Source organism: Myiozetetes cayanensis, unplaced genomic scaffold (genome assembly GCF_022539395.1).
Source record: "Myiozetetes cayanensis isolate MyiCay16 unplaced genomic scaffold, myiCay2020 scf1, whole genome shotgun sequence".
In the NCBI taxonomy this organism is placed as follows: domain Eukaryota; kingdom Metazoa; phylum Chordata; class Aves; order Passeriformes; family Tyrannidae; genus Myiozetetes; species Myiozetetes cayanensis.
The window spans coordinates 81647173-81674635 of record NW_026086604.1 but is presented as its reverse complement, the minus strand read 5'-3'; the positions used below and the strand labels follow the sequence as shown (position 1 = coordinate 81674635).

Genomic DNA, 27463 nt, shown 5'->3' with positions numbered 1-27463 from the left:
CTGCTCTAGGAACTATTCATTGGCCAGGAGTTCATATGCAACCAGTGGAATATAACGCATCATGAATACAAGATTATAAAACTCTAATTAGGTATGACAGCAAGAATACTTTTTATAGACTTTTTGTTATATAAAACAGTATTAGGATATTTCTTACTGTGAGTGTGCAAAGATTCTGATGAAATTGATTGGAAGAAGTTGTATACTCTCTGATTCTGCAGAAAAGCTTGTGATGTATTTGAAAATAGCTGCCTGAAATTTAAGTGAGAGTTTGTTAAACTGTAAATAATAGAATCATCAAAAGAACACAAAAAATTACTACAGTACCATTTAAAAGCAAAATAGGTAGTTCTTAAGAAGTCCAAACATTTCAAATTGTATGTTCAGAATAAACAATGTTAAATGCTACTTTTGAGCTTTGCTGTTCAGTTCTAGTACAAGGCTGGAGTACAGCCAGTATAAGAAATTGGTATGCCAATTTTTTTTTTTAATTTAAAAAGGTAGGTGCTTTTGAGCTATCCCGATTCAAACATTTTAGCCACTCGTAACATTTTATCAAAGAGGAGTTTGGACTGAGTCCAAAAGCACCGGACCTTATATTTTAACTTTTTTTTTTTTTTTAACTGAGAATGCATTTAAATTCCCAAAACAACACACCTCTTTCTTAAAACACATTTATATGGTTAAATACAAAGCTGAATTTATCTATAATGTCAGTATTTTAATTTTAGAGTAAAGGGTAGGATTCTCAGTATTGCTTTGCACTGGCCTGAGTCTGTCCCCAAGAGGTCAGTGACAAATTCTATTTAGTTTCAGATAAGACAATAGGCCAAGAATGAATGGTTTTCACTTCCCACACACCAAGGTTTCAGTTATTACTTGCCAGGAAACACTACCCAGTTCTATTTCTTTGGAGGAGGCAGGGGAGAGCAATTTTTTGACTACTGGGCACATATTTAAACCTGCAAATAAGTATATATTTATGCTAAAACTGACACTGAAAGAAAAAGGAATTTGTACATAGTAATTCTATTTTCTTGAGATTATTCGTGTAGCATTCCTGTATACTCACAACATAACTTGCAAATTGTAATTATAGTTGCTTACTATAATAGAGTTGGGTGTGTTCAAAGGTTATATTCAAAGTGAGTCTCTCGGGTTCGTAATTACTGTGCAGTGAGGCCTCGCAACCTTTCTGTACTACAATACATTCCCTTCAGCCAACCTCTATTTAACAGGTTTATTGATTTAAACCCACTGTGTTTTTTAGCCAAAATTGTTCACACAGATTCAGTTTTTGGCTTGACAATCAAGCCAATAAAGACATACAAAAACTACAGATAAAAATGTAAAAGAATAAAAAAATTGGGAAGGGGGAGGTTGAGGCACAGAGTGGCTCTGTATATTCTTTAACTAAAATATTAGGACAAAATGTTTGGACCCACAGAACATTATGAGTTGGAGTTTGAAAAGCAGTGCCTGATTCTTCAAGTAGTCCAACTCAAGAGACAGGGCTAACATGATGAATAATTTGTTTCCAACTAGGCTGAACAATTCTGACAGAAAAGGACCAACATAATAAGGTATCTGTAGCAAACAAACAGAACAGATAGGCACTCCCAAATCCACATTGCTACTCTGAGTTACAGGATTTGACCAACATGTCCCACATCCCAGCAAGCTCTCTCATCAATAAATAGTAGGTTATGTGGTATGGGCCATTTTCTTATAAACATGTGAGCTACTTCTAATATACATGCTTCTTATATACATGCTTCACTATTACTGTTTATTCCTTTAAAATTCTCTATCCTGTCATAAAAGTAAAACATATGCACTTGAGTTACTGTTTCTAGTATTTGTAAATATACACTGTATAATGGAGGTAATATCCTTGCAGAAGTGTCAATCATTGCTATATAACGCTGCTCAAGACAATATTTTTGTAACTATAAAATTATTTCTAAGAACTAAGTTAACTAAGTTTAATAAAAGTCTCAATTTAAAGAAAAGAGAAAAAGAGTCAAGAGTATCTATTTCATCACTGTGTTCCCATTTTCTTCATAAATTGTATTTTGGCAGCAGAATTTCCACTGTCATGTAGTTTGACTTCAATCACTTTCCAAGTGATGCATTTCAGGCTATTTGTTAAAACATTTACCTGATTATGGGCTCAAGATCAGTGTGCCTTCGTTCTTCCCTCTTCTGAAAACCCTGATTTAGTGCTCTTAAAATAGTCTTGTCAAATGCTTCAGAAGACAGTTCCTTTGGGAGCTGAGAAAAAGGTTAATACGAAAAATGAGTAGTTGACATTTTGTTCACTTTAAGTCTACGTCCCTTTTGGTATCAACAACAAACTCTGTTGTTCCAGTTTGAGGTACAACAAATCAACATCATGTAGTTTTGCAAGAGAAACACTTTGCTGTAAATCCTCATGGCAAATCCAGGCATAAAACAGTTTAAAGCTCTATTTGAATTACATTCAGAAAATTACCAATACTATGTTCTTTTCCAGAATAGTTTACAGTCATTTTTGATTTATTTAAATCCTTCACACACATAAATTAGGTCTGAAAATAACATGAAAAAAATGACCACGGAGGACTGAATGCACTGTACTATCACTGCCTATCTATACAAAACTATTTTAAAGGAACAGGAGTAGAAAAGAGACTGTTTCATATAATATACTAGACTCCAGTCTGTAGTTGCCTATCTCCAGGCAATATTGAGATTAATCAATAGCAGGTCCCTGTCCAGCTACTATTAACACTGAAACTTCTTATCAAAATTCATTATAACTGTTTCCAATGCCAGTACTACAGGTCTTCTGATGTTCTAGGTTCAGCAAGAAAAATTCTTGCTACTAAAGAGCATGTCTATTTTAAAAGAAAAATATTCCCCAGAACAAAGTTTTTTCACATTTACAACTTCCAAAATAATGTACTTAGGTACATCAAAGCTAATCAAATCTGTTCATCTATATTTTTTAAAAGGAAAGTATTTTAATTTTGGGTCAATTAAAAGTAAACTGCCATAGCAAAAATGCTTTTTTACTAAGGTTCAAAGCTATTGCTAATAGCTTTAACACCTGCCACCAGTTATGATCAACAGCACAAAGTAATTTACACTAAAGCAGCATCTTCCTCTTGTATATTTGGAATACACCTGATCCAGAGTGCCAGCTGGATATTACATCCTGCTTGTGGTACAACAGCACAGCACTAAGTAATCCTTTCACCGAATGCTGTGTCTGACGTAGATAACTGCTTGGTAACATAAATAAAAGGGACCTCTGGAATGGAGACAGACAGGTGCTGTTAGTATTAGATTAGTACAGTGCTATAGCATCTGAAATGTCTTAGATTTAAACCAGAAAGAAGGGCTGAGAGCAGCTGTTCTAACAGACCCTTTGGCTTTAATATGCACCACTGTGGAACTCTGACTGAAAAATTAGTCAGTATTAACTACAAGGTACTAAAAAGTTCCTGCAGAAGCATGGGAATGAGCAAACCTCCTGTCCTAGTGTTTTGTATGCAAATTTGTCTCTGGAAATTTACAAACTCTTTTTTCTTTAAGACTTTCGTTAAGGTGAATGCAATTCCTTCTGTAGTTAAAGATTCACTTATACAAACCCAAGATTAGGTGCTTAACTTAACTTCAGCTAATGAGATAGTCTGGTTACTTACAAGCTTATTAATCCTCCACATACGTTGGTAATTTCCTACATGCAAAGACCTTTTCATGCTTATCACCTAAGAGAAGGTGCTCTTTAAATACAAGGCATCCAAGTTTTCCCATCTACTATGTTACTTTTCCCACCAATGCTTCTATTCTGAAACAATTTTTACAATTATCTTACTTCTATCACAAGCAACCTTGGAATTTTCCTTCAAGTATTTTGACCATTCTTTCTGTCCCTAGGAAATGAGCATACTACTTAACAATGCCACGCAGACTTGAAGCAAGAATAACAAAAAGCCAAAACGCAAGTGCATATGAAGTGGACAGCATTCATACTTCATGTTTTTTAAAGCAAGGAGTAAGTTTTATCCTGCTTTACTTAACAATTCTCTTTCTTCTACATTTATGGCCATCAAACCAACACAAATCAAATATATTTTTCGGCTGTGCACTTTCGCCACAGAACATCTCAGCAAGCTCATAGCACTTGTGGTTGTCTTCCTTTTGTTCTGCCATCTCCTATATATCTAGATTCTGCACACAGAACACCCTACACCTGTCAAACAGGACAGCTCTGTAACATCCTAGATCCTGTCTGTTTTTCTCGCTTCTCCTCCTGGCAGCAAGTAGGTTTAGGAGGTCCTTTTCAGACACTGATGTTTGTCTTACACAGGTAGGAGAACACGAGGCGTGCAGCTGAATGTTCATCCCAGAGTTGTGCAGGATCCTGCATGACAGATCTGCTTTCAGGGTTCTCTTCAGGAGCAGATGCATGTACCCTATGTTGCAGGATAACCCAGCTGCAACCACACATGCTGACCCTAATTCAAATCCTCACAAATCAAGCTCTGGGAAGTCTTGGAATTAGATATTCCAGCTAGATTAAAGCAGTTGTGAATACTCACTTCTTCATTTCTATAAAGCCTGAAAATAATATTGATAATTTAAACAGTGAACAAGACAACGACCTTTGTACAGTCACTGGCTTTTCGCTTGCAATTAACACTGCAGTTAAGAACACCAGATGCGATCAAACTATGTCTAAAGCAGAGCTTTCATTAGTGCCCTGAAGAGTTTATATACAGAATTTCCCAGAGTAGTGGGACCCAAAATATTAGACGCTGGCAATGAAACATACAGCTGGAGGTCATTACGCAGATGGGGTCTGCACATGGTCTATGCACACAAACACATTCCCTGCTTGGGGCAGGGGGGAAAACAGTGGAGAAAACTTTTAGGTTTTTTAACCAAGCACACATAGGCATATATAGTTGATATATTTTACTCAAATTTAACTCCCTGTGATAGTGAATAGGCCTGTCTTTGTTCTACTGAAGAATACAACAGTTAAATTTCAAATTGTTATGCTTAGGGCTCTGCCTCACTAATTAAAAATAACAAATGGTACTTTTAAAGGTCATTTTAACGGGGACAGGAATAAGCATACAAGTATGTACCTATACATGAACTCTGTGGGGAGTATTAAAAACTCATCTGGTAGATTTATGGTAGTTCAATTAAAACAGTAAGAGCCATTTCAGAAGAGACAGTCTCCTCCTGGGAAACTACCCAAACATTCTGCAGAGTTGCTTCTTCTCTCAAGATGCAACATCACAATGTACATGGCTTAAATGATTAATACAATTGACAACTACAAAAATCTGCTAGCGTGCTTTTGTTTCTGTAATTACATCCCAGAAATCTCCTCGACTACTTTTGAAGTTACAAACTTCATGTGTAAAGACTACTTTTATATTTCAATACATACTTTTAGCAGGAATTCCTGAAGCTCCTGGTGTGTTTTTGTTACACATGTTACTGAAAGATCGGACCAGGTTACCTAATAAGGAAGGAAAAGAGAATGAGGAAAGTTTCTTTTTCCAAATATCATACCAATTAGCTGATCTGAATAATTCCATAATTCTGACAATCTCAGGATAAGAGATAACACTTGCAATTAGGTAAATATCAGACAAAACAGGGATAATGGTGTACTTTTTCAGAGACACATACTTATGTTGAATGGACATTTTAGGCTAACCTTCATGTTACTTGTGGCTAAAGGGAGCATGAAAAAAATCCAGGGAAATGCAATAAATTCCCTGAAGATTACTGACTCAGAAAGAAGCCAGGCAAAAGGCTATGTAATTACAGGACTTGTATCAGACATTACTAACCACAAAAAACAGCTACCACAGAAAAGGATTGTAGGTCAGATATCTTGGATTCAGTTCTCACCACCATTATCAGGAGTCAAAATGAAACAGAAAAAAAAAAATCTGTTTATATTACTTATAAAATAATTTTATCTGCCTCAGACTTGAATCTTACACAGTCATACAAAGTTCTAGACTACAAGTCCTAAAAAGTACTGCAAGCTACTAAAGAAGTTACTCAAGAATCAGACAACACTTTGGTATTTATATGCTTGTATAAAATTTCAGTAGCTTATTGTCCTGACATAACATGTAAGCAGTAAAACAGCACCGTCACATGCATATTTTGATAAAAATAAGTAAGCTTGGTTAGATGAGTGCTGCCCAGCTTTAAGCCCACTTCTGGGCTAAAGATTCCAATTAGTTACATGGGAAAATTCTGTGTAATGAGAATGGACATGAAAATTATAAACATTCATTTACTCCCAAGAGTGGACAGAATAATGTCATTCACCAACTGCCTTCAACTTGGTCCCCAGAAATGCCAGCTACCCTCAGTGCCCCGCAATTGTTGCTATAACCTTAAAAAAGCAGTGTCTAGATAAGCACAAAATGGTCTGTAGTGAGGAGCACAGTATATATGTGCACAGATGAGGAGAGGAAACTCTTTTCTAAAAGAACTGAGGTGGAAGAGTTTCAAGATTACTGAAATACTTCCCAGACTATTTCCACATTCCTCCTTTAACAAAGAAATTCAAACCCACTGCCAAATCTGTCTACGTGCTGAATTTTCAAAATAGTAAATACTGATAATCCATATAGGATTTCTGTACAAACTTCTCTTATCTACTATTACATATTTCCTAGTAGTCACTTCACAGACTATCTGGAAAAAAAGATCTATGACAAGGCTGAAATATTTAGGCAGGTTAACCTTAAAGACTTTGAAGGCTACATTCCACATATTACTGTCCTCAAATAAAGTGCATCCATTTAGAGAATACAATACCAAACTCTGACACATCAACTGTCAGCTCAAAATGGCTTTTTTGCTTTTAACTTTGCCTCTTTAAAGATGTCCAGTAACCCATGTCAAATGGCCAGTAACAATGTTTCATATAAACCATTATTTTTTGGGTGAAAAGGGGAACATTTAACTTTATCTTCAGATCTGGTATACTACCAGACTTGCATCTACTGGCAAAATGACTCATAATGTTAATCAGCCATTACTAAGAAAATTACTACTTTGATTCAATTAGAACATCACCACCACCAGCCTTAGCAGCTATTATTTAACACCTACAGTCTTTAATACCAGACCTCAGTACCAAAAGTTTCTCTTATGTAGTAGTAAGAAGCCGCATTTCAGTTTTAAAATTCACCCACAAATTGTTTCACATGCTGCCCTCAGCTATTACAATACATGAAGACTATATGAGGTAGGCCTTCCAGTTTGTGGCCATTTTCCAGCTTGTTTGCTTTTACCTAAACAAACAAATAAATGAACCAACTCCCAGTTTTCTCAAAAAGCATAAGAGCCATCCTCATATGGTAAACATCCAGAAACTAGATCAAAGATGACCATATGACTCCAAGCAATATAGAGCTGCAGACACAAGAACTGTGCTCCTATGTCACTGGAGCAAACAACTGACTAATGTTAGAAATCTTACACTGAAGCCAAGTTTTCCTGGAATGGTATCACATACCCAGCTATGGCTGGTGTTTTACACCTTCCCACCTTACGGCCACAATTACATAAAACACTTGATTTGCACACAGAAATCAAAGGAATTATAGGATAATTCAAAGAATCTCAAAATTGCCTTCTGAGCTGGTATTTGAAAGAAGTTACATGTATTTATGGCACATAGATATCATGAAGACAATTATTTTAATATTCTGGAGGTTATTTGCTTACTTTGAATGTGTACTCCAAATGTTTGTCAGCCCTTTTTCTTGGTACTCCTTTCAGGGTTATCTTCTCAATGTGTACAGCTGAAAGAAAAACACCTTATTGTGCACTCCAAAACAACAGTCTGAAACCATTCCCTACTTCCCAGGCACTCTGAGCACGCCTGTAAGCTACTTCCTGACTCATACAGCCATACTCTTCTTCAGGAGCTGTTTTATTGTAATAAACTGCCGGAGGGCAGGTAGAACCTTGCTCTCTCAAGCATTTCCCTGGCCTAATCATAACCTATTCAGTGAAGATCACGGGAATCTGTGCATTATCCAAGAGATTATTCAGCCCAAAAGTCACATAACTACGACAACACAACCACTATAAGTGAACAAAGACAATAAAAGGAAGTAAAATTGCATCTTTACTCAAGAAGTAACAAGTGCTGAGAAAAGCAAGAGACAGTGTCTTCCCACCCCCGTTGCTGAAACATCGAGTACTAATGAGGGCAAACTAAGGCCAAATAACTACATTTCTGAAGGGCACTTAGGTGAAAGGAAGAGTTGGGGAAGGCCTGAAGATGACAGAAATGAATGTTGACAAACAGAAAACGAAGAGAAGAAGCATAAGGCTACTTCAAATCACACTGTGAAGAGTGTCATTAAACTCAACTGAAATGGAAGAAAGGTACTCTAAATACTTGCTGCTTTAACATTCTTTCCCCATAGCCTACTCAGAAATAGGCAAGTTCTGGCTGTGACTTGGCCAGCAGCAGCACCATATGGCTTTCAGGGTCTGGAGATTTTCTTGCAGGCACACAGTGTTGTTCAGGTAATACTCCACATAAAAACCCTTATGTAGCTGAGATGAGCTTTTCACTTTCGCTGCTATGCTGGCCTAAGAATTCAACAGAATTTTATTCCAATACAAGCCTGAATACACCTTTACACGTAAAAAAATTTTATTTAAAACCAGTTTGATCTGCACTACACCATCAATGTTTCCTTTAGAAGCTTTCAAAAATTGTTGGAGGGAGGTGGGTCATGTTAATAGCTAATGTTTTCCTTTCAATTTTTATCTACTATTTTTAAGCCGTTTTTTGGGAACTACTCATAACAACAATATTTTTTCTTAAAGAAATAAACCTCCTGTAAGCATATGTTACAAAGCTTATTCTTGGATATTACCATGTAATACAAGGTAAACGTTTTTTAGTGAATTTTGTTAAAGTTACAATTAAAGTCTCATCCCCATCAAACATGCCATTTCTAAGAGAACTAAATATTGGCAATTTTCTTAAAGGAACAATAAGACAGCATATCAGCCTAGTGATAGTGCTACAGCTTCCAATTCTGTCAGCAGAAAGAGAGACAAATACTGAGTGTGCTGGTATATACTGATAATCTTCTATCTGGGAGTTAAAGAGCTAGACAATCAATTCATTTTTAGCAGCTAATGAAGATTGATCATTACAAAGCAAAGAAATCTGAGATGAGTTAATGATGCCAGTCAGTGACATACATCAATGTTCTATGAAAAGACAAATGTTTAGTGACCTCAATTTTTACCTGTCTAGATTAAAGTGCTGGTAGAAGAAGAACCACTGTGTAACGTGTAACGTGAGTTTTGGTGCAGTAAAATTTCTTAATGGCTAATGTTACAATTGATAGCACAGTTCATATTCATAAGTTAATTAAAAACTTGATTCCCATGACTGGAACTGAGAATAGTGGTTTAAATTGCATTTCACTACATGCATATATTTAGCATACTTAATTAGGAATCTAAGACCATTAACATCATTAACATTCACAGACAAGCTTTATTTCTCTAATGAGACTGTGCTTATTTTAAACTATTGAATGTTCCCAGGGCTCAAAATTTGTCCTCAGGTACAAAAAAATTATATCACAATGCAGTACCTTCAACGCTCTTAACTTCTTTATGTTGTTCTTGCACACTTCATTGTAATATGTGATACAACAGGTAATTACACTGTTGCTGCTGCACAGTTTCAGTTCCACAGTGTCAACAGATTGCTTTAAAATTCTGCTTCCACAGTCACATTTTAAATATTCTAAATGGCTAGACCGAGAAGAAATGTTTGAATATACAATGAGGCATGCTACATCTCCACATCCATTCTGGACACAACACATGCATTCAGGATGATTAAGTCAAGCATGTATACATGACACTGCTTCCATTTTAAGTCTAAGTCAAGATTTTTAAAACTCATATTTATCACAGCTGACAATAAAACCCAAGTTTTACTATCAGTGGCATTTTAAACCCAGGAAGGAGATTTCTGTTAGCAGGGACTCTCTATCACATAACTGCGTAGCAAATATCACAAAAGTATTCTGATCCTTCACTGTGGTTTCTCACTATGACAATACAAATGCAGAGGAGTACTTGAGCTTTTTGCTAGATTAAATTATTCAACTTTTCTATGCTTCTGTTACTTAATTCAAGAGTGTTACTAAAGAGATTCTCCCTTTGTGTTTCTAATTCATGAATATGAACCCTTTGAACTCCGTAAAAAGATTTGAAACAGGTTTGTTGTCTGTAATCTGCCATAATCTTTCTCTGTTGCTTTTATTTTTCTTCAAGGAATCAAAAACTCTCAAATTGCCTGCCTTCAAAGTGCAATTAAATCTCCACAGTAGAGAGAAAAGGACATTTATGAGGACAAAATAAATAGCAATCGTTTTCCTATATTGTCAGTTCTTTACTATCTGCAGACTATCTGTTGACTAATTTTGAGTAGACAAGTGATCTGCTGATCCAATAAAGGGTATGAATAAATCTGTTTTCAATAATGCTTATTTCTTCAAAGAGAAGAAATGGTGCTGGCAATTGCATATTAGAGTTGTTTATGCTCAGAAGCCTTGGTCTCATTCTCCCCACCAGAGCCAAAAGATAGACTTCTATGAAAGCCTCTGCACTTCTCCAAACTTCCACTTCTATAAAAACTTCTATAATACGGGGGGGGTTCTTTTTTTTTTATTATTAATCAAATACAACTGAATGAAGCAGCAAAATCTATCCATTGTTTCACATTATCTTCATGTTTAGTTTTGCTTAAAAAAATCTAAATACTTGTATTAACACTATTAATACAATTGCATTAAATGTTGTTTTCTCCCTAATCTCATCCCTTTTTTCACTGGAAAGCCCCTTTGCAATCAATTTTCATGCTTTCATTCACTAGTAGTCAGGCAGCAAACACGAATGACAACTTGTTATAATAAAGAAAAAACCAAGGACGCAGCAGAGAAGATATTATACTTAGAATCATTGCAGATTACTTCTCTTTCAGATGAACACCAAGACAGATACAAGATTTCTAAAACTCCAGGCAAATTTCAGTGTTCCTCAGAATGAACCGTAGACAACATACCTTCCCGCTGAGGTCTATGGGAAGCCATCGGTAGTCCATCGTGAGGTGCTGTGGTTCGTTCTAGCAAACTGGTCTCATTACTCGACATGCAGTCACTATGGGAAAAGTCATTCTAAATAGAGAAGGAAAAAAAAAGAAAGTGTCTTAATCAAATGTCTCTTATTAAGCCTTACTCTAAAAAGCAAATATTAAAAAAAAACTACAAAAACTATGTTTTATTTGGCATTCTACAGGAGAAAAATCATGAGAGTGGCAAAAAGATGGTCATTAGCCACTTCAGTTCTTTCTCTTTCCCTTTCTTTCTTTCTTTCTTTCTCTCTCTCTTCTCTCTCTCTCTCTTTCTTTCTCTCTCTCACATTCTTCAATGACCAGGTCTTGTTAAAACAAAAGAAAACAAATGGACAAAAAAACCTCCCACCCAAACCAACCAACCAAGGTAAAACTCAGAAATATTTTAAAATGTCCAACTGCTTTTGCCAATTGGTCAGTGTAATTTCACGTTTCGAGGAACCAACACATTGCCTTAAAAAGATACATCCACAAAGAACTAAAAAACACTGGAAATTACTAGCAAGTTTCTAGATTAATCTCTTTTAAGTGAGGTATCTCTCTCTGTAACAAGTAGTGTAACATATGAACTGATTAAACACCTAAATGCCACCAATATGCAAATACCATATTGACAGTGGCAGCAGCGAAGAGGGAGAGAAGGTGAGTCTCTGTTTAGCACCACAAATCAACCAAATATTGCGTTTTTTATTAAGCACTGAAGCTAAAACAGAGGGTTGGTTTCTCGGGAAAGCTTTCAAAAGAAGCACGCTAACTAAAGGGCATGGAATGCACTATGAATATTTAGGAACTGGTCTGCATGGTAAGCAGAAGGTAAACATCTATCTTGTTAGCAGTTGTATAAAACAAATAAAATTCTGGGGAACATTAATACTTTTTGTAGCATATGTATATTTGAAACTTTAAAGTCTGTTCCTCTCATTCAAGATGAATAACACTGCTCCACTGGAAGACTTTCATAAAAGATGGGTAGAGGAAAAATATAAATCTCCAGACGGTACTCTTTAAATACAGGAAGTAAAAGATTCTGAAATTAAGTGCCAGAGTATAGGTGGGTTTTTTCTCCTCAAGGCAATGGCATGAGACAAACCATCAGCCAAGACTAGTTATCTCATTTTGTTAAAGACTGTCACAACAGAATGACCAGAATGAGGAAGCACAGAGGCAGCAAAAGACATCTGAATCCCCTGCAGTTTGACAATTCTTCAACAAACTTCTTCAGACGTGACAGATGTAGAGTTGGTTTAGTAAGATGAAAGCAGCTTTAGCTGGTACATATCTGTAGCATGGGTACAAACTGTGGCAACTCCTAACAATACATCCAACCCATGCAGACCCAGGAGTGTACAGGCATCAAACCTGCCCTGGGCATGCCGGTAACCTAACTTTGATCAGTGGCATCAATAGCAGTGCACAGTTAGAAAGTGCCTTTAGACTGCACTGCAGATGGTCTGAGGAAGTGAATGTTGTTTTAGCTGTTTCATTTAAACTAGTGTATGGCTTGTGCTCTACACTGAGCGTTGGTAACTTTAGGTTTCAAAGCCAGCAGATTTAAAAAATAAAGCATGCTTTGTTTCTTCAAGGTAAAACACCAGTCCCCAGTCACTCAGTAAACAATCTCAACAAACATCTAATAAATTATAAGTGCAATGTCAGATATGGAATAAGAAATTATAATAGCAATATGTAAATAAGATTACATTTTAACAGCTTTAGCAAAATTCCAAGTTTATTTCACTACAAAAAAAAAACCAAAACCCAAACAAACCAACACACAAGCATGCTCTCGAGAGACACTTCCAGATCTCCTAAAAATCCCACTGATACTGTTTTGGAAGACATTTTATAACAACTGTGGACATAACCAAACCAAGTACTCGCACTTTTTAAGCGCTAACTCCTGGTCATGCATTATTCACAGAAATGTTGGCATTTGAGCATTAAAGGTACCCTGTTAAAACTGATTTGTTTAAGATCGTCCATAAAACACAGACCTAGTAACTGGCTATGTCCAAACTAACAAGTTAAGCACATATTTTGGTGTGAGAGTTAATGTCTTTCTGTCATGAAATCTAACAACTGAAACAAGATTTCTAGTGAAGATCAATGTCAATTCTCTGGTAGAGATAAGGTCTTAAACTACAGCAACATGCTGGGTCAAAAGCAGTTTTAATATTTTTTGTCCATACTGCATACAGAGGACGACAGACATTTGGATTAACTCTGGGAGAGATTCCCAAATTATTCTATTTGTTTTACTCTTCTAGGATGTCTTTTTCCACCTCTGAAATGATAAGCATAAGGGTTGAAAGTACTACTTCATTCATCCCACCTAATTACATTATAAAAAAATTCACAAATGGATCTAAACCCAATCAAATTTACAGTCAGATCTTCTTTTGCATTCAAAGTCAGACTAGTTGTTTTGATTAACAAAAAAATAAGTTACAGTGTGTTCTAAAAAATAATTGCTATGTAAGAAGTCAACGAAATCGTGAGCGGTTTTTAAGAGGAGATGTAGAAATAAGATTTATTTCGAAGAAGTATTCTGTTCACCTCATGTCAAAGAAGCATTAAATGCTGCAGCTACACCTCCTAATACTACAAAACTGCTTCTCATATAGCACATACATCATCTTCATAACAGCATTCAAATACTTTTGCAGTGAATTATTCTAGAATGGTTACTTTTCTATCCATGGCAGCATTCTGTAACAGGCAAGCTACAACCACATTTGAGGGCCCCCTCTAAAATGCAAAATATTACACGTTTCAAACCTGTATTTAAAACACGTCCTGATATTGATGATTATAAATTCATAACTATAAAAACCCCTTATAATTCATTCACTTGAATTCTTTGCCTAGAAAGTTAAAGCAGTAATATGCACTGTTTTGCGACAGCTGGCTTTCACAACACCCAGTGCAGTGGAGGAACTAAACAGCAGGGGAATCCAGGGCAGACACTGTGTTACCTCACAGCTCACAGCCTACAAGATCCTGTCTCAGGCTGCGCTACAACTCTTCTCTTTTGCTGTTACCTGCTGTGACAGTCCAACATCAAACACTCACAAGTACCTAAAATACAAGCGCTGTCAGAGCAGACAACTCCAGCACTCAAGTGACTGGAAAGTCTAGGAAGTTTGAAGGGCCAATGAATATTAAGAGTGACATTGTGCGTTGCTATCTGGTGCTAGTCACACCACAAACACAAGTTCTTCAAAACGCAGTATACTGCTGAGCAAGGTGATGCTGGATGGCACTAACTGTGTTAGTCATTTCCTGTCAATGGATAAAACTGTATATTCTGTATTCACACCACACATGCAAGTGTAACGTTAACTCTTGCATAAGCTTATGTCACTGTAAGGCTTTCATGAGCAAGGATTTACTGTGGCTCACAGTGCTGCTGCTAATGGTTAAAATACAGTGAAGCAAGAAATGTGGGTGGCCTCAAACCAGATGCCAGATAATGCATTTGATAATCACACGGGTCCTTGTGACAGGCTGGAGAATTAACTACATTTTTCCTTGAAAGTGAAATGAGTTGAGAGAGTGCTCTAAAAATTGTCTGCTTTTACCATCTAGACCAGGGTTTTGTATCAAACAAATCTTTCCTCATATGGTTGAAAGCAAGTACCATATTAAAAAACCAACCTTATCACTTGAGATGTTTCCAAGGACTGTATCATAGAATCATAGAATGTTTTGGGTTGGAAAGGACCTTAAAGCTCACCTAGTTTCAAACCCCCTGCCATGGACAGTGACACCTTCCACTAGACCAGGTTGCTAACAGCCCCATTCAACCTGGGCTTGAACACTTCCAGGGAGATGGCATCACAACTCCTCTAGGAAACCTGTTCAGGTGCTTCACCACCCTCACAGTAAAGAATTTCTTCCTAATATCTAGGATGCAGTTGGATTTCTGAGCCAGAAGCACATACTGCCGGGTCACATTGAGCTTCTCCTCAAACAACACCCCTCAAGTCCTTCTCCTCGGGGTTGTTCTCAATCCATTCTCTGCCCAGCTTGTATTTGTGCTCAGGATTGCCCCAGCCCACCAGCAGAACCTTGCACTTGGCCTTATTGAACATCCTGAGGTTCGCACAGGCCCACCTCTCAAGCCCATCAAGGACCTTGTGGATGCCATGCCTTCTCTCCAGTGTGTCAACTGAACCACGCAACTTGGCATCAATGGCAAACTTGCCGAGGGTGCACTCAATCCCATTGTTTGTGTCATCAACAAAGATGCAAAACAGTGCCAGTCCCAGTACCAACCCCTGAGGAACACCACTCATCACTGGTCTCCACTTGGACCAGTGAGCTGTTGAAAACAGCTCTTTGAGTGAGACCATTCAGACAATTCCTTATCCACCAAGTGTCTGTCTGTCAAATCCATGTCTCTCCAGTTTAGAGACAAGGATGTCGTGTGGGACAGTGTCAAATGCTTTGCACAAGTCCAGGTACATGATGTCAGTCACTCTTCCCCTATCCATGAGCACTGTAATCCCATTGCAGAAAGCCACCAGATTTGTCAGGCACAATCTGCTCTTAGCAAAGCCATGCTGACTGTCACCAAACACCTCCTTATTTTCCATGTGCCTTAAGATGGTTTCCAGCAGGATCTGTTTCATGATCTTGCCAAGTACAGAGGTGGAACTGACCAGCCTCTAGTTCCCCAGGTCTTCCTCATTTCCCTTTTTAAAAGAGGGGGTTATGTTTCCCCTTTTCCAGTCAATGGAAACTTCATCAGACTGCCATGACTTCTGAAATAGGATGGATAGTGGCCTAGACACTTCAACTGTCAGTTGCCTCAGGACCCATGGATGCATCTTATCTGGTCCCATTGACTTGAGGACTGCCATGTTCCTTACAGGGTCTTGAACCCGTTCTGCAGTTGGTGGTTCTTCATTCTCCCAGTCCCTGACTTTGCCTCCTGCCACTTCAATGGTGTGGGCTGGAGAACTTGATGGTGAACACCAAGGCAAAAGAAGTTATTGAGTACCTTGACCTTCTCCATATCCCAGGTAACCAAGTCCCCCATTTACTTCTGGAGAGGGTTCACAATTTCCCAAGTCTTCTTTTTATCACCAAAGAACCTACAGAAGCTTTTCTTGTTGCCATTGACATCCCTGGTCAGATTTGGTTCTATGAGGGCTTTAGCTTTCCTAAGCTGAACCCTGGCTGCTCAGACAGTTGGCATTTCTCTCAGGGCACCTGTCTCTGTTTCCACTCTTTATAGGCTTCCTTTTCACATTTGAGTTTGTCCAGGAGCTCCTTGTTCATCCACATAGGCTTCCTAGTGTTTTTGCCTGACTTCCTCTTCCATTGGGATGCATTGCTTCTGAGCTTGGAGGAGGTGATCCTTTAATATCAGTCAGTTTTCTGGGGTCCCTCTTCCCTCCAGGGCTTTATTCCATGGTACTCTACCAACCAGACTTCTGAAGAAGAGGCTACAGTCTGCTTTCCTAAAGTCCAGCATTGTTTGTGTCCCAAGGTCCAGGGGTGCTTGTGCTTGTCCCTAACACAACGATCAAATCTCTGAAGTGGAGATCCTGCTGAGAAGGATGTTGCCCTAACATCATATGAGCTGAGCAGATCTCAGCCAGCCTACACATGACAGATGTCCAAACTCTGCCTTTTATTGAGGTAGATGGCTGATCAAAAAATGTCATGCTGGCATTGGTTTGGCAATACGTAATGAAATCTGTTACTGGATAGCCTACTAATCATCATAAGCAAGTGATTAATGCACATAAGTCTTCTGATGTTTGCATTGTACTTTCATAAGAGAACTATTCATTCATCAGCTCTGATGAGCACTAACAAGGTAAACCTGCTTGCAGCAGCTGGACAGCTTGATTAGTTCTATATGCCCAAATCTGAAAGATTATTTTTCTCCAAGACTACAGTAAATGTGCTATTAGTGACAGCATTTGCAGATTGTGCAGATGTAAACTGGCACAGCTTGTTCATTCATGTGCCAGTGGGAAGTGACAAACAAAACCGGATGAAAAAAGGCATCTTGGAAAAAATCAAGGTCTAACTCATGATCGTGAGTTATCAACTACAGCACCTGTACCTTCAAGAATTTTGAGTGATGTCAGAATAATCATTAAGAGATGTGGTACCAGTTGCAAGACCAAAACCACGATTTGCTTTAAACAATCCTTCCAAGCTACTACCCTTATTGCCTCACTGCTGTGATACACAGATACATTGCTACATAGCTATCACAGCACAAAGACTAAACATCAGTAACAATCAGGTGAGCTCCCCATGTACCTGTGTGCTGCTGAACCCCCCCCTGCTGACAAAAGCAGCAGAGATGAAGTCTTACTCAACACAGTGAGCAACTGTGCACCCCATCCCCTAATTCTCATTGTGGTTTGGATACAGGGATAGAACTGAGATTCATGCCATGTTAAATGGAAACCCAGCACATGCATTTAATATCCACAAGTGTAAAGATACAGGGCAGCAATGCTTCAAAACTTGTTTAATGCTGACCACTGTTGATACAACAGAGCATCCCCCCTGTACAGTCTTGTACAAGCTGCTGGGCAAAAGTAGGATCAAGACTGCAGACAATTGCCCAACTGACACTGCTGCTAAGCCAGGTTTCAGTTTGCAAGCTTCGAACTACGCAATGGCACTGTCCCACTGACTTGAGATGCAGAGAGCTCTGCAAAGACTACAAGCAGAATCATCCTCAAGATCTAAGATCACAAAGATCTACCAAATTATCTCTCTTGTGGCCACAACTAACAAACAACTTAAATGTTTCCTTGTTAACTTATCTTTTAACGTGCAGAATCAACCTCCAGAACAGTAATGTTTATTTCACATAGAACCACAGTTGGAGAAATGGGTTGACAGGAACCTCAGGGAGTTCAACTTGGGGAAGTGCAAAATCCTGCATCTGGGGAGGAACATCTACAGGAACCACACAAGCTGGGACCTAACCAACTCGAAAGCAGCTTTGCAGAGAAAGACCTATACCCATAAAAGTGTGTATATAGATATATATATATATAAACATACATATCTGAAAGGAGGGTGCAAAGAGGATGAAGCCAGGCTCTTTTCAGTGGTGACCAGTGACAGGAGTAGAGGCAATGGGCAGAAACTGAAACACAGGAGATTCCCTCTGAAGATCTGGAAACACTTTTTCAGTGAGACGGTGACTGAGTATAGGTTGCCCAGAGAGGTTGTGAAGCCTACATACATAAAGATACTCCAAAGTCATCAGAACATGGTCCTAGGGAACCAGTTGTAGGTGGCCTTGCTTAAGCAGGGGCAGGTGATGCACAAGACAATCTCCAGAAGTCTCAACCAAGCTCAGTCCTTTTGTGGTTCTGTGACCAGACAAAAAAATCCCACGATATGCGCAATAAAAGCCTGACTGGCTGAACATATGGTTAAAATACAGGGTTCAAAAATAGGGCAAGAGCCCTATTAACTCATATCTAGTAAGCTGGACTGCATAGAGAGTTCACACAGGTGCATAAGTGTACTTTAAGGCACATTTGTTTAGTGAAACTATTTTAAGAGCTCACCTGTAAGAGGCAGCAACAAAGCATTACAATGGAGACAGAAACCTTCTGACAAAACATCAGCTGATTCAGGGGAAGAAAAGTACACCATGTGACAGCTTCGGCAATCACATCCTGACTAACTTGTAGCACTATGAAATCATGACAATTTTGAGACAAGGGGCATACCAACCTCTTATGTAGCACTAACAACTTCAGCTCTCAAGGCCTGTGGCAATTACATTTGAAGTACCATACATGCCAGCTACATCAGTTTTACAGCACTGGGGGAATAGCGTACCTTGTGTTTGATAGGAGCAAAGTGCATTCTTGTTCTAACTCTCATCTGCATCTGAACTTTTAACGGGACCTAAACCATAGTTTCAGTCCAACCTAGCTAGCCCGTGACAAAGTGGAGAACTTGAAGCTATAGCTAGCAATGCACCAGTTTAGGTGTTACTGTATCGTCAGATGGTTGCTCATTCAAAAACTGTGTAACTTCAGTACTCTTCCTATTGTCTGTTGAGTGAATAAAACCAACTTTAACGTAGCAGTTTAGACTAATACAAAAAAATTATTCTCCTAACAGTGTAGAGTGACAGAAATACTGAAAAAACATTTGCCCCTTAAGAGTGGTTAACTGAAGTACAATCAGTCCTGAGAAGAGACTGTGCCTTCATTACTAGGTTTACTACCATCAGAGGGTAATATGTCATTTTGTCCAACCCTTGAACTCAAAGCATAGTTTAAAAGTATTCTTTCATGTGTGACAGCTTTAAATATCAGAAAATCTCTGTCTTCTTGTTATCTCACTCTTAAGACACTTCCCAAGGTGCTAAATCTCCTTTAACTGTTAAAAGTATTTTTATTTTTCTCTCCCAAAAAGGACAAGATTAAGAAGCTGACGAAATGCAAGAAACACACAAAGGAATGCAGTTTCCAGCCAGATCTCTCAGAATGTCCCTTGTAAGCTTTGGTCTCTGGAAGTATAAACCCTTAGACTTGGAGGATACTACAGAAATTCACCAAATCTTGGAGGAAAAATAGACATTTTGTATTAATTATAGTTAATGAAGAACTAGATGTAGTGTTTTCTAGGGCCGTTATGGCTAGACACTGATACCAGTCACTAAACAAGGTGACAGATTTAAGCTGACAGAATCCTACAGACTTCAGAGGTTTCATAGACACTACCATCTTACTGCTGCTGTATGCATACTTTTCTGCAGTTCTTCATAAAAAGCTGGGAGTCCTCAATACTCCAAGCCCAGTGAGATCCTGCTACCTACAAATAAGTCAGCACTGGGCAACACTGAAAAACAGACCGCAGCATAACTACAGCAACCTAAATACAAGCATTAGGAAGTCATGGGTGTATTTTCAACACCCTCAGTACTCATTTACTATGTTGGAGAATAAACTGGCAGGGGGAACAGCAAGAGGCTGATAAACCCTGGTGTAAAGCAATTGGGAAAGGCTGCAAACTTGTCCTAGCACCTCAGATTTAGAATTAAATCACTAAAACAACTCAAAGCAGTCAAAGTTTTTATTCCGCAATTTCTTGGAGCATTAGCACACACATGTAGACGAAAGTCTTTCATTTTAGGCACTGTCTTTTATCTAGTTATGGACTTCCTTTGCAGAGAACTTCCAGTAATGTTTCTGGAAATCCTTAACTCTTCTTTGGAGCCAGAGAAATTCCTGTTCAGAGACAAGGCTACTAGGTTCAGTGAAGGAGCTGGAATACTTTTTATCTCAGTAGACAAAACTTGTAAAACATTTGTGTTTTCCTGGAGCATAACACCACTTAAAAGGTCTTTGCCAAGAGTAGAGTCATGTTTTTTATCTTTATGTCTCTTATTTAAACCAGACTCTGAAGACATTTCTCTTTATACTCAGCTCTGTGACACTAGAAACAGTGTGCTGCAGCTTCAAAATGAGATTGCCAGTATTCTTCTTCCCAGACAGAGCTCTTAGATTCTGAAATTAAATTCTACTACCTTGTGGTACTTGCTGCAAGTGACTGAAGATCAATTATAAAAGCACTCTTCTAATTTGCAGACAAAATATCCTACAAATAGAAGGATACTAAGAAAAATACTCTGTAAATAGGATCTTTCCCTTTGTTTGTAAGTAGAGATTTTTTTTTCTATAAAGAATCCTCCAGCCAGCTAATTACAATGCTATTCAGCAAACCATTATCTCCAGGAGATTGCTTATTTCAGTAGAACTTCAGTTCTATTACTGTCAAGTATGCCTGATTAAATGTTCCAGCGTCTAACCCAAGCCACATTTATTATGTGAACAGATATTCAGAGCTCTTCAGTATTTCAGCATTTTGATCTCAGATCCTGGATGGGATGGACCAAGATAAGCAATAAAATCAAACAGCTTTGATGATGCACTTATTAAAAAATAATCAAGGCATGAATTAAGCTATGTGCTCTGTTACTTAAAACAACATGGTGGTATCAGCAAAATCTTTGCACATTAATCTTTGTTTTATGACCACAGATGTGAATGGTTCTGATTTATTCTTTTATTTCAACTTTAGATTCAAAGTTCATATTCTGCACAGCTTAATGTACCGATGACTTTTTTTTCCAAAAGGTGTTACTATAAACTACACCCTAAATTAAAAATCTGAAAATCATGTTTCTATCTGAAGTGTAAAAAGCTGAAAACTTTATTTCAGAACACTTTTATAAAGAAGTAAAATTTATGCACTTGTAAGACAATCCTAGCTCTGCCCATCCCACCCAGTCCTATCACTCACAGTCTTTATCTCCTACAACTTTTTAGTTCCTCAGCCATTTTGAGCTAAATTTGTTAAAATGTACTAAGAAATGTTAAGTTCTTAAATGATTGTTAAAATTAAGACACCAAAAAGAGCAACAATCCCATTAACCCTTTGTCATAAAGCAACTTCAATGTGAGCTCAATCTTATCAGACAGCACAGGTCCTATCCAGAAAACATAATCCCACTAATGGGAAAAAGCAAACTGCTTTATGTTCTAGTAAGTACCCCACAAATTCTTTGTAGGTGAACCTCTCAAACCTTGTTGCTCACTATAGCTAGATGTTATAGCTCCTTGAAACCTCAAACCGAGCAATTTTGTTAGATGTGCCATATATATGCAATAGCAAGGTGCTTGCCCTAAGGAATTCTGAAACCAGAACTGACAAAGCACCTGTGTTTCGGGTCCAGGTCTGAACTCCATCACCTCTGCAGGCTGATTTCACATAACTCTTGTTAGCCGCAGGAAGACGTTATTATTATTTCACGGCCCATTTGAACAGCTCTGTGACTGCCTTCAGACACGTCAGGAGCTGGGAGCTGAGAACGCCCGGGAGCGCTCAGCGAGGGGAACACCAGCGCTGAGCTCGCAGCCTCTCGGCACGGAACAACCCTTGCGCTTATGTGCTCGATAACCCGGGCACACCACAGCCCGTCTCGGGACAGCCCTCCCCAACACCCGCGGATCAGGTCCGCGGCCGGGGTGCGGGGGCGGCGCGCCCGCCCGACCCCTCCCCGTTATGCAACGGCGGCACCGCCCCTTCCCGGCGGGACGGGAGCCGCCCCGCGGGCACGTGACCGGGAGCGCCGCCGCCGCCATGTTGGACGGGGGCGGGAAGGGAAGCGGCGCGGTTCGTCCATCCTCGCAGCCCTGCCCGGGGAGGAGCGGCCCCTCCGCCCCTGCCGGCACCGCGAGGCAGGGGGGCTGTGCCCTCCACGATCCACCCGTCCTCCCCGCAAACAAAGAGCGGGGTCACCCCCTTCCCCCCGCCGTTCTCCGGCCCGTGACGGTGCTCGGGGGGTTGGGGCGCCGTGTCTGCCCCCCGCCCTCCCCACTCCCGTCCTGCCCTCGCCGTGCCCGGCAGTCCCCGCCCGCCTCCCACCGCGGCAGGAGCCGCCTGCCCGGGCCCTTCCCGTGCGGCCACCCCGCGGGCTGCCGGGCAGCAGAGCTGCTTGGGCTGCACGGCACAGAGCGGGCTATTCCCAGACAGGGAGCCCAGCCGAATAAATATTCAGAAAGGTCTTTCTGAACCCTTCAGGTTCACAAACGCAGAGCCCTGAAGGCACTCAAATTTCAGAGATTAAAAGACGATAAAAGGCCTGTGGACATCCAACAGAATTTTAAATCAAGTCCAACAGTACAGTAGCATTTTGCCAGGGAAGTCTTTAAAACCCTCCTACCAAATCCATTTCCTCCAGTGTCCTATCTGTAAGGGTCCCACCATCCCTCTGAATGTGAACTGAAAATACTCAGCGGAAACCCCCTGATCCTACTGCTCCCTGTCAGTCATTATTTCCCAGAGAGACTGCTGTATTTACAATTAGCCATTAAGAAAGGGAAGGGGGGGGTGTGGAAGCCTACAGAAGGGATGCCATTTCATTCCAGCGTAGACTACAGAGTATGTGATGTGCATGTTCAGCCAAGCTGACTTGCAAGTGTTCCCTGAGCAAACCAACCCACCACAACCTGGAAGGCTGCTTTTACACCGAAGCCAGAATACTGCACAGAACTGACTTCAGTTCCGGTAGTTGTTGGGAGCCTGATCTCCTAACTGCATTTGGTGGGACACACTGAGGAGCTACAACTGCTGTGCCAGTTTCAGGCAGGAAGTAAGTTTCCGGTTAATTGCACTTTAAACCCAGAAAGAACAGTGTCCAGTTTAACCAGTTCCTGAAGCTCGATCTTTGCCCCGGAAAGATGGACTTTCAGGATTAATTTTGGGATAGATGCAGGCCATCGAGCCAAAATAAACACTTTTTGGACTGATGCTATGAATTCATTGTGATTTCAGGACTGTAACATCTACCCATTAGTTTATGAGCTGCCAAATGTGCTTTGACCTTTAAATGATACAGGCATTTACTTGATATGTCTGAAGGCTTAGAAATTCAGTCCCGTCTCCTCTGAGTACTCCTCAAGAACACATCCCATCTTTAGCATGGCAGACAACGTAAACCAGTTTTCCACAAGTGGCTGAAATGGATCGCACTGCAAGCAAACTTAGAAAAAAAAAAATCCAAAAATCCCAACCCTTATTGCTTTGAACCCTTTCCTGTCAAGTACCTGATAAAAACCTGATGTGTTCAGTGGAACAGTGCTATAAACATCTACCTTCCAGCCCTTTCTTCCCCTTTGCATGAGAGGCCATCTACAGACCAAAAACTGCAGAGCTCCAAGTCGATGGTTTGGCTGCATAAATACGGGGCAGATTTTAAAGCAAACGCTTGTCAAGAGGGCAGCAGTGGATGGCACGGGGGAAAACCTCTACTTAAACAGAGCTACTGCACAAGAGAATGCTTCAGTGTCACTCACTACAACTTCTTATTCTCGATGACAGCCACCTCCTAGCAACAAGTGGCACATCTGCTTTCAAGATGTGCTTTGCTGTTTCCTGACAACCACCCAAAAAATCAGTTTTCCTCTGAACAGAAGCTCCAGTTGTGACATTTTAATTTGTTACTTTAGTGGAATCATTACCACCCCATCCCAAATGTCGTCAGCCACCTCACTGAGCGTGGCTTTTCAGAAAATGAGCCCCAGAGCTGGTGACCCGACTGCTGCCCTGATGCTTGCCAAGTTTGAGCCTGTGTCTCATTTTGAGAGGGGGCAGGGGAGCAGGTTCCATATAAAAATTATTTCAACGTGTTCTATTGGTTTTAAGCCCCTAGAGAACACTCTCTTAGGCACTCTGGCCTGACTCTAGCATTATTATTTCTATTTTTACAAGTTTAGTCAAGCTGTTGCTGGTAGTCGTGCATACGGTGGCCTACAGCATATATGAGGCAGCCAGTTCAGGACTGTGCACGATGCACTCCAGCATGGCAGGGGTCCAGAAAAACAGCGGTGCTCCAGAAAGCACAGCAGGCTAGAAAAATCAGCCCTCCCTCCTTAACAAGAAATTCGTAGTAGACGCTCCGCAGCAGGTTGTGGGGGCGGCCGGGGCAGACACTGCTGGGTGGGGGAGGACAGGAGGGGCCACGTCCCAATGTGGGGGCTTCGGGGAAAGGCAAGCGGCCGCCCCCAGCTCCTAGGAAAACGGGAGGGAGCGATGGAAGAAGGAAACCGCCCGCCGAGATGGCGCAGCAGGAAGGGAGCGGGACGCGGCGTTACCTGGGCTGGGTGGCGGCCGAACCCCTCCTCCTCCTCCTGGTCCCTGCACAGGGCCGTCCGCAGCCGCTCCAGGTGCTCCCGCAGGGTGACCCGCTGGTGGAAGGAGAAGGCCGGGTGCAGCGAGGCCATGGTGAAGAGCAGGAGCAGCTCTTCCTGCGCGCCGCAGCCCAGGCCCTGGGCGGCGGGCAGCCCGGCCTGCCCGTTCTCCGCCGCTCCGTCCATCACCACTACCATGTCCCCCTCCTCCTCCTCCTCCTCCTCCTCGTCCTCCTCGGCCGGGGCCCGCCGCGCCGCTGGGCAGCTCTGCAGGATGGAGTCCACCTGGGGCAGGAGGCGGTGCAGGCGGCCGGCGGCCTCGCGGTTCTCGGAGCCCAGCAGGGCCAGGTACACGATGAGCTTGGAGCGCACGGCGGGGTCGCGGAAGTCCCCGAGCTGCCCGGGGTCGCTGAGCCCGTTGGCTTTGGCCTCCGAGTCGCGGAGGCAGTGGTAGTCCTTGCGGGCCAGGTCCTCCAGGCAGGAGCCCAGGAACCGCAGCTCCAGCGGGTTGCATAGGTCCAGCAGCCCCACCATGAACTCCAGGCGCTGCGCCGAGCCCAGCACTAGCCCGAACCACTCGTACACGGTCTCCTTGTCGGTGCGGGCGGCTGCCGAGCCGGGACCGCCGCCGCCCGGAGCGCCGAGCGCGGCGGGGGGGGGAGGCGGGCCGGGCCCGGGCCCCGGTCCCAGGCCGTGCAGCCGGCTCGGCCTCTCCAGCCCGCACCCCCTCCCCGCCGCCACCGCGGCGCCCCCGCGGGCCCGGGGCACCTGCTGCTGCAGCGGGAGGTGACAGTCCAGGGCACCGCCGGGCTCCTTCAACCCCGCCACCGTCGCATCTTCCGCCGCCGCTGCCTTGTGGCTCGTCTGCTTCAGGGGCAGCTTCATCTTCAGCATCCTCGGCGGCGGCACGGGAAGGACTCGGCGCCCGCCGGGGCCCAGCGGGAGCGGGGAGGGGGAGGGCACGCGAGGCTCAGGCGGAGCCGCTCATGCCGCTCATGCGGCCCGGCCGGCGCGGGAGCGGCGCGCGCGCGGGTGCAGGGGGTGGGGAGCAGAGCGGTCCCGGCGGGCGGGGAGCGGGCGGGCGGGGCGGGGCTCGCTCGCGGCGGCGGCGGCGACTCCCGTCTCCGCCTTTTGCCCGGCGCGCTCGCGGCGGTTCCCCTCTCCCGCCCTTGCCCGGTGCCCGCGCAGAGCCGGTGGGCGCCGGCGGTTGCGCGCTCGCGGCCCCGGGCGGCGCGGCGGGCTGGCCGAGGCCCGAGATACCGGCGGGGGAGGGAGGAGGGGGCGGGCGGAGCGCGCGCGCGCGCCTCTCCGCCTATGGGCGCCGCCCGCGTCAGCGCGCGCCCGCCGCCGCCGTGGGGAGGGCCCGGAGGAGGGGAGGGCGCGCGAGGCGGGGCGTTACGCGCGGCGTTGCGCGGGGCTGCGCGCGCGGCGCGCCCCGGGCGCGCGCGGCCCCCGCCGCTCCGTCCCGCCGCTCCGCCCCGCCCCGCCCCGCCTCGCGCGGGGCCCGCCCTCCCCGCGGCCGGCCTGGGAACGGGCGGCGGCCACGCGTGTGCCCCGGGAGTTCCGCTGCTCCCGCCTCGGGGAACAGCCCAGCGGTTCGCCTGGGAGCAGTCCAGGAGCGAGCCGCCTTGTGTTCGGGGTGGAAGATTTCCCTGCGATACGGCCGTGCGATGGCTGATGGCTCTGCTGTGCAGAGCCACGTGGGTTTGCCCAGAGCCGGCAGGAGCAGGCCCGGAGCTGTGCCGTGCTGGTGGTGGAACAAAGCTGATGGCAGGAACATGGCTGCTACGGGCCTTTGTAATTTCCAACGCAGTTGAAACTATTGCTGTTGTAGGAGGTCTCCTTTTTAAAATGGCCATTGTTACGGTGTCATTGCTTTCTACCCGGCTCTTTTTACGCTAGGGAAATACAGGGAATATTGCAGAAAAAATAAAGCACAGCAAAATGGTTTAGGGATACTCTGTTAGGAAAGAACAAGCTTTCTTCGCTCTTGTTCCCCATCCTGTTCCCGGCCGTTGTGATGCACGACGATGAAGAGCCTAAGACTACAAGATTAAGCAGTGCTCTGACTAATCAGAAAGTTGCGATGCTCCTCGCTTCGATTCCTGCACAGTTACATAAAGGCAGTGTATCTGAAAGCAGAATCAAGTCAGTGGCTTGTGGAACAGCACAGCAAAGAATACAAACGAGTCTCAGTTACACTTATACAGAGTAGCATCCCTGAACTGCTTACAGCAACAAAGTATAAACTGCCAGAGCTGACTCCCCCTTATCTGTCTGTCCAGAAGCCGACAATGCTACAATGAAGGAGTTTATCAAACGCTTAAGAAAATGTCGGGCAGATTATAATAGTCTTGTATGCATCACTCGGATTTGCCACAGAGCAGTCTTGAAGGGTGGCTACAGACTACACCATATCCTGCATTTTTATATATGTGCAGCAAACATATGTATTTTATTCTAAAATATTAAAGGACTAACTTGTAGGTAGCAGATGTTAGGTTTTCATGTTCCTAATGGCTGCCTGGTCCCCTTGTGGTGGCAA

At 42.4% G+C, this 27463-nt stretch overlaps 1 protein-coding gene across 4 annotated transcripts in view; it reads right to left on the bottom strand.

Moving 5' to 3' along the window:
• The window catches only part of ZCCHC2 (zinc finger CCHC-type containing 2), a 43076-nt gene extending 17210 nt beyond the window's left edge, over positions 1-25866 (bottom strand). For 2 of the 4 annotated variants that reach the window (XM_050311357.1, XM_050311365.1), the window contains exons 1-6: positions 24883-25866; positions 11150-11261; positions 7765-7841; positions 5453-5524; positions 2162-2274; positions 158-252 (exon numbers count right to left, since the gene is read on the bottom strand). In XM_050311357.1, the coding sequence (XP_050167314.1) occupies positions 158-252; positions 2162-2274; positions 5453-5524; positions 7765-7841; positions 11150-11261; positions 24883-25812 (1399 nt within the window). In that variant the 5' untranslated portion in view covers positions 25813-25866. The remainder of the gene's footprint in view (positions 1-157; positions 253-2161; positions 2275-5452; positions 5525-7764; positions 7842-11149; positions 11262-24882) is intronic. The other 2 variants (XM_050311349.1, XM_050311340.1) reach the window with 2 other exon arrangements.
• Between the last annotated feature and the right edge of the window lie 1597 nt (positions 25867-27463).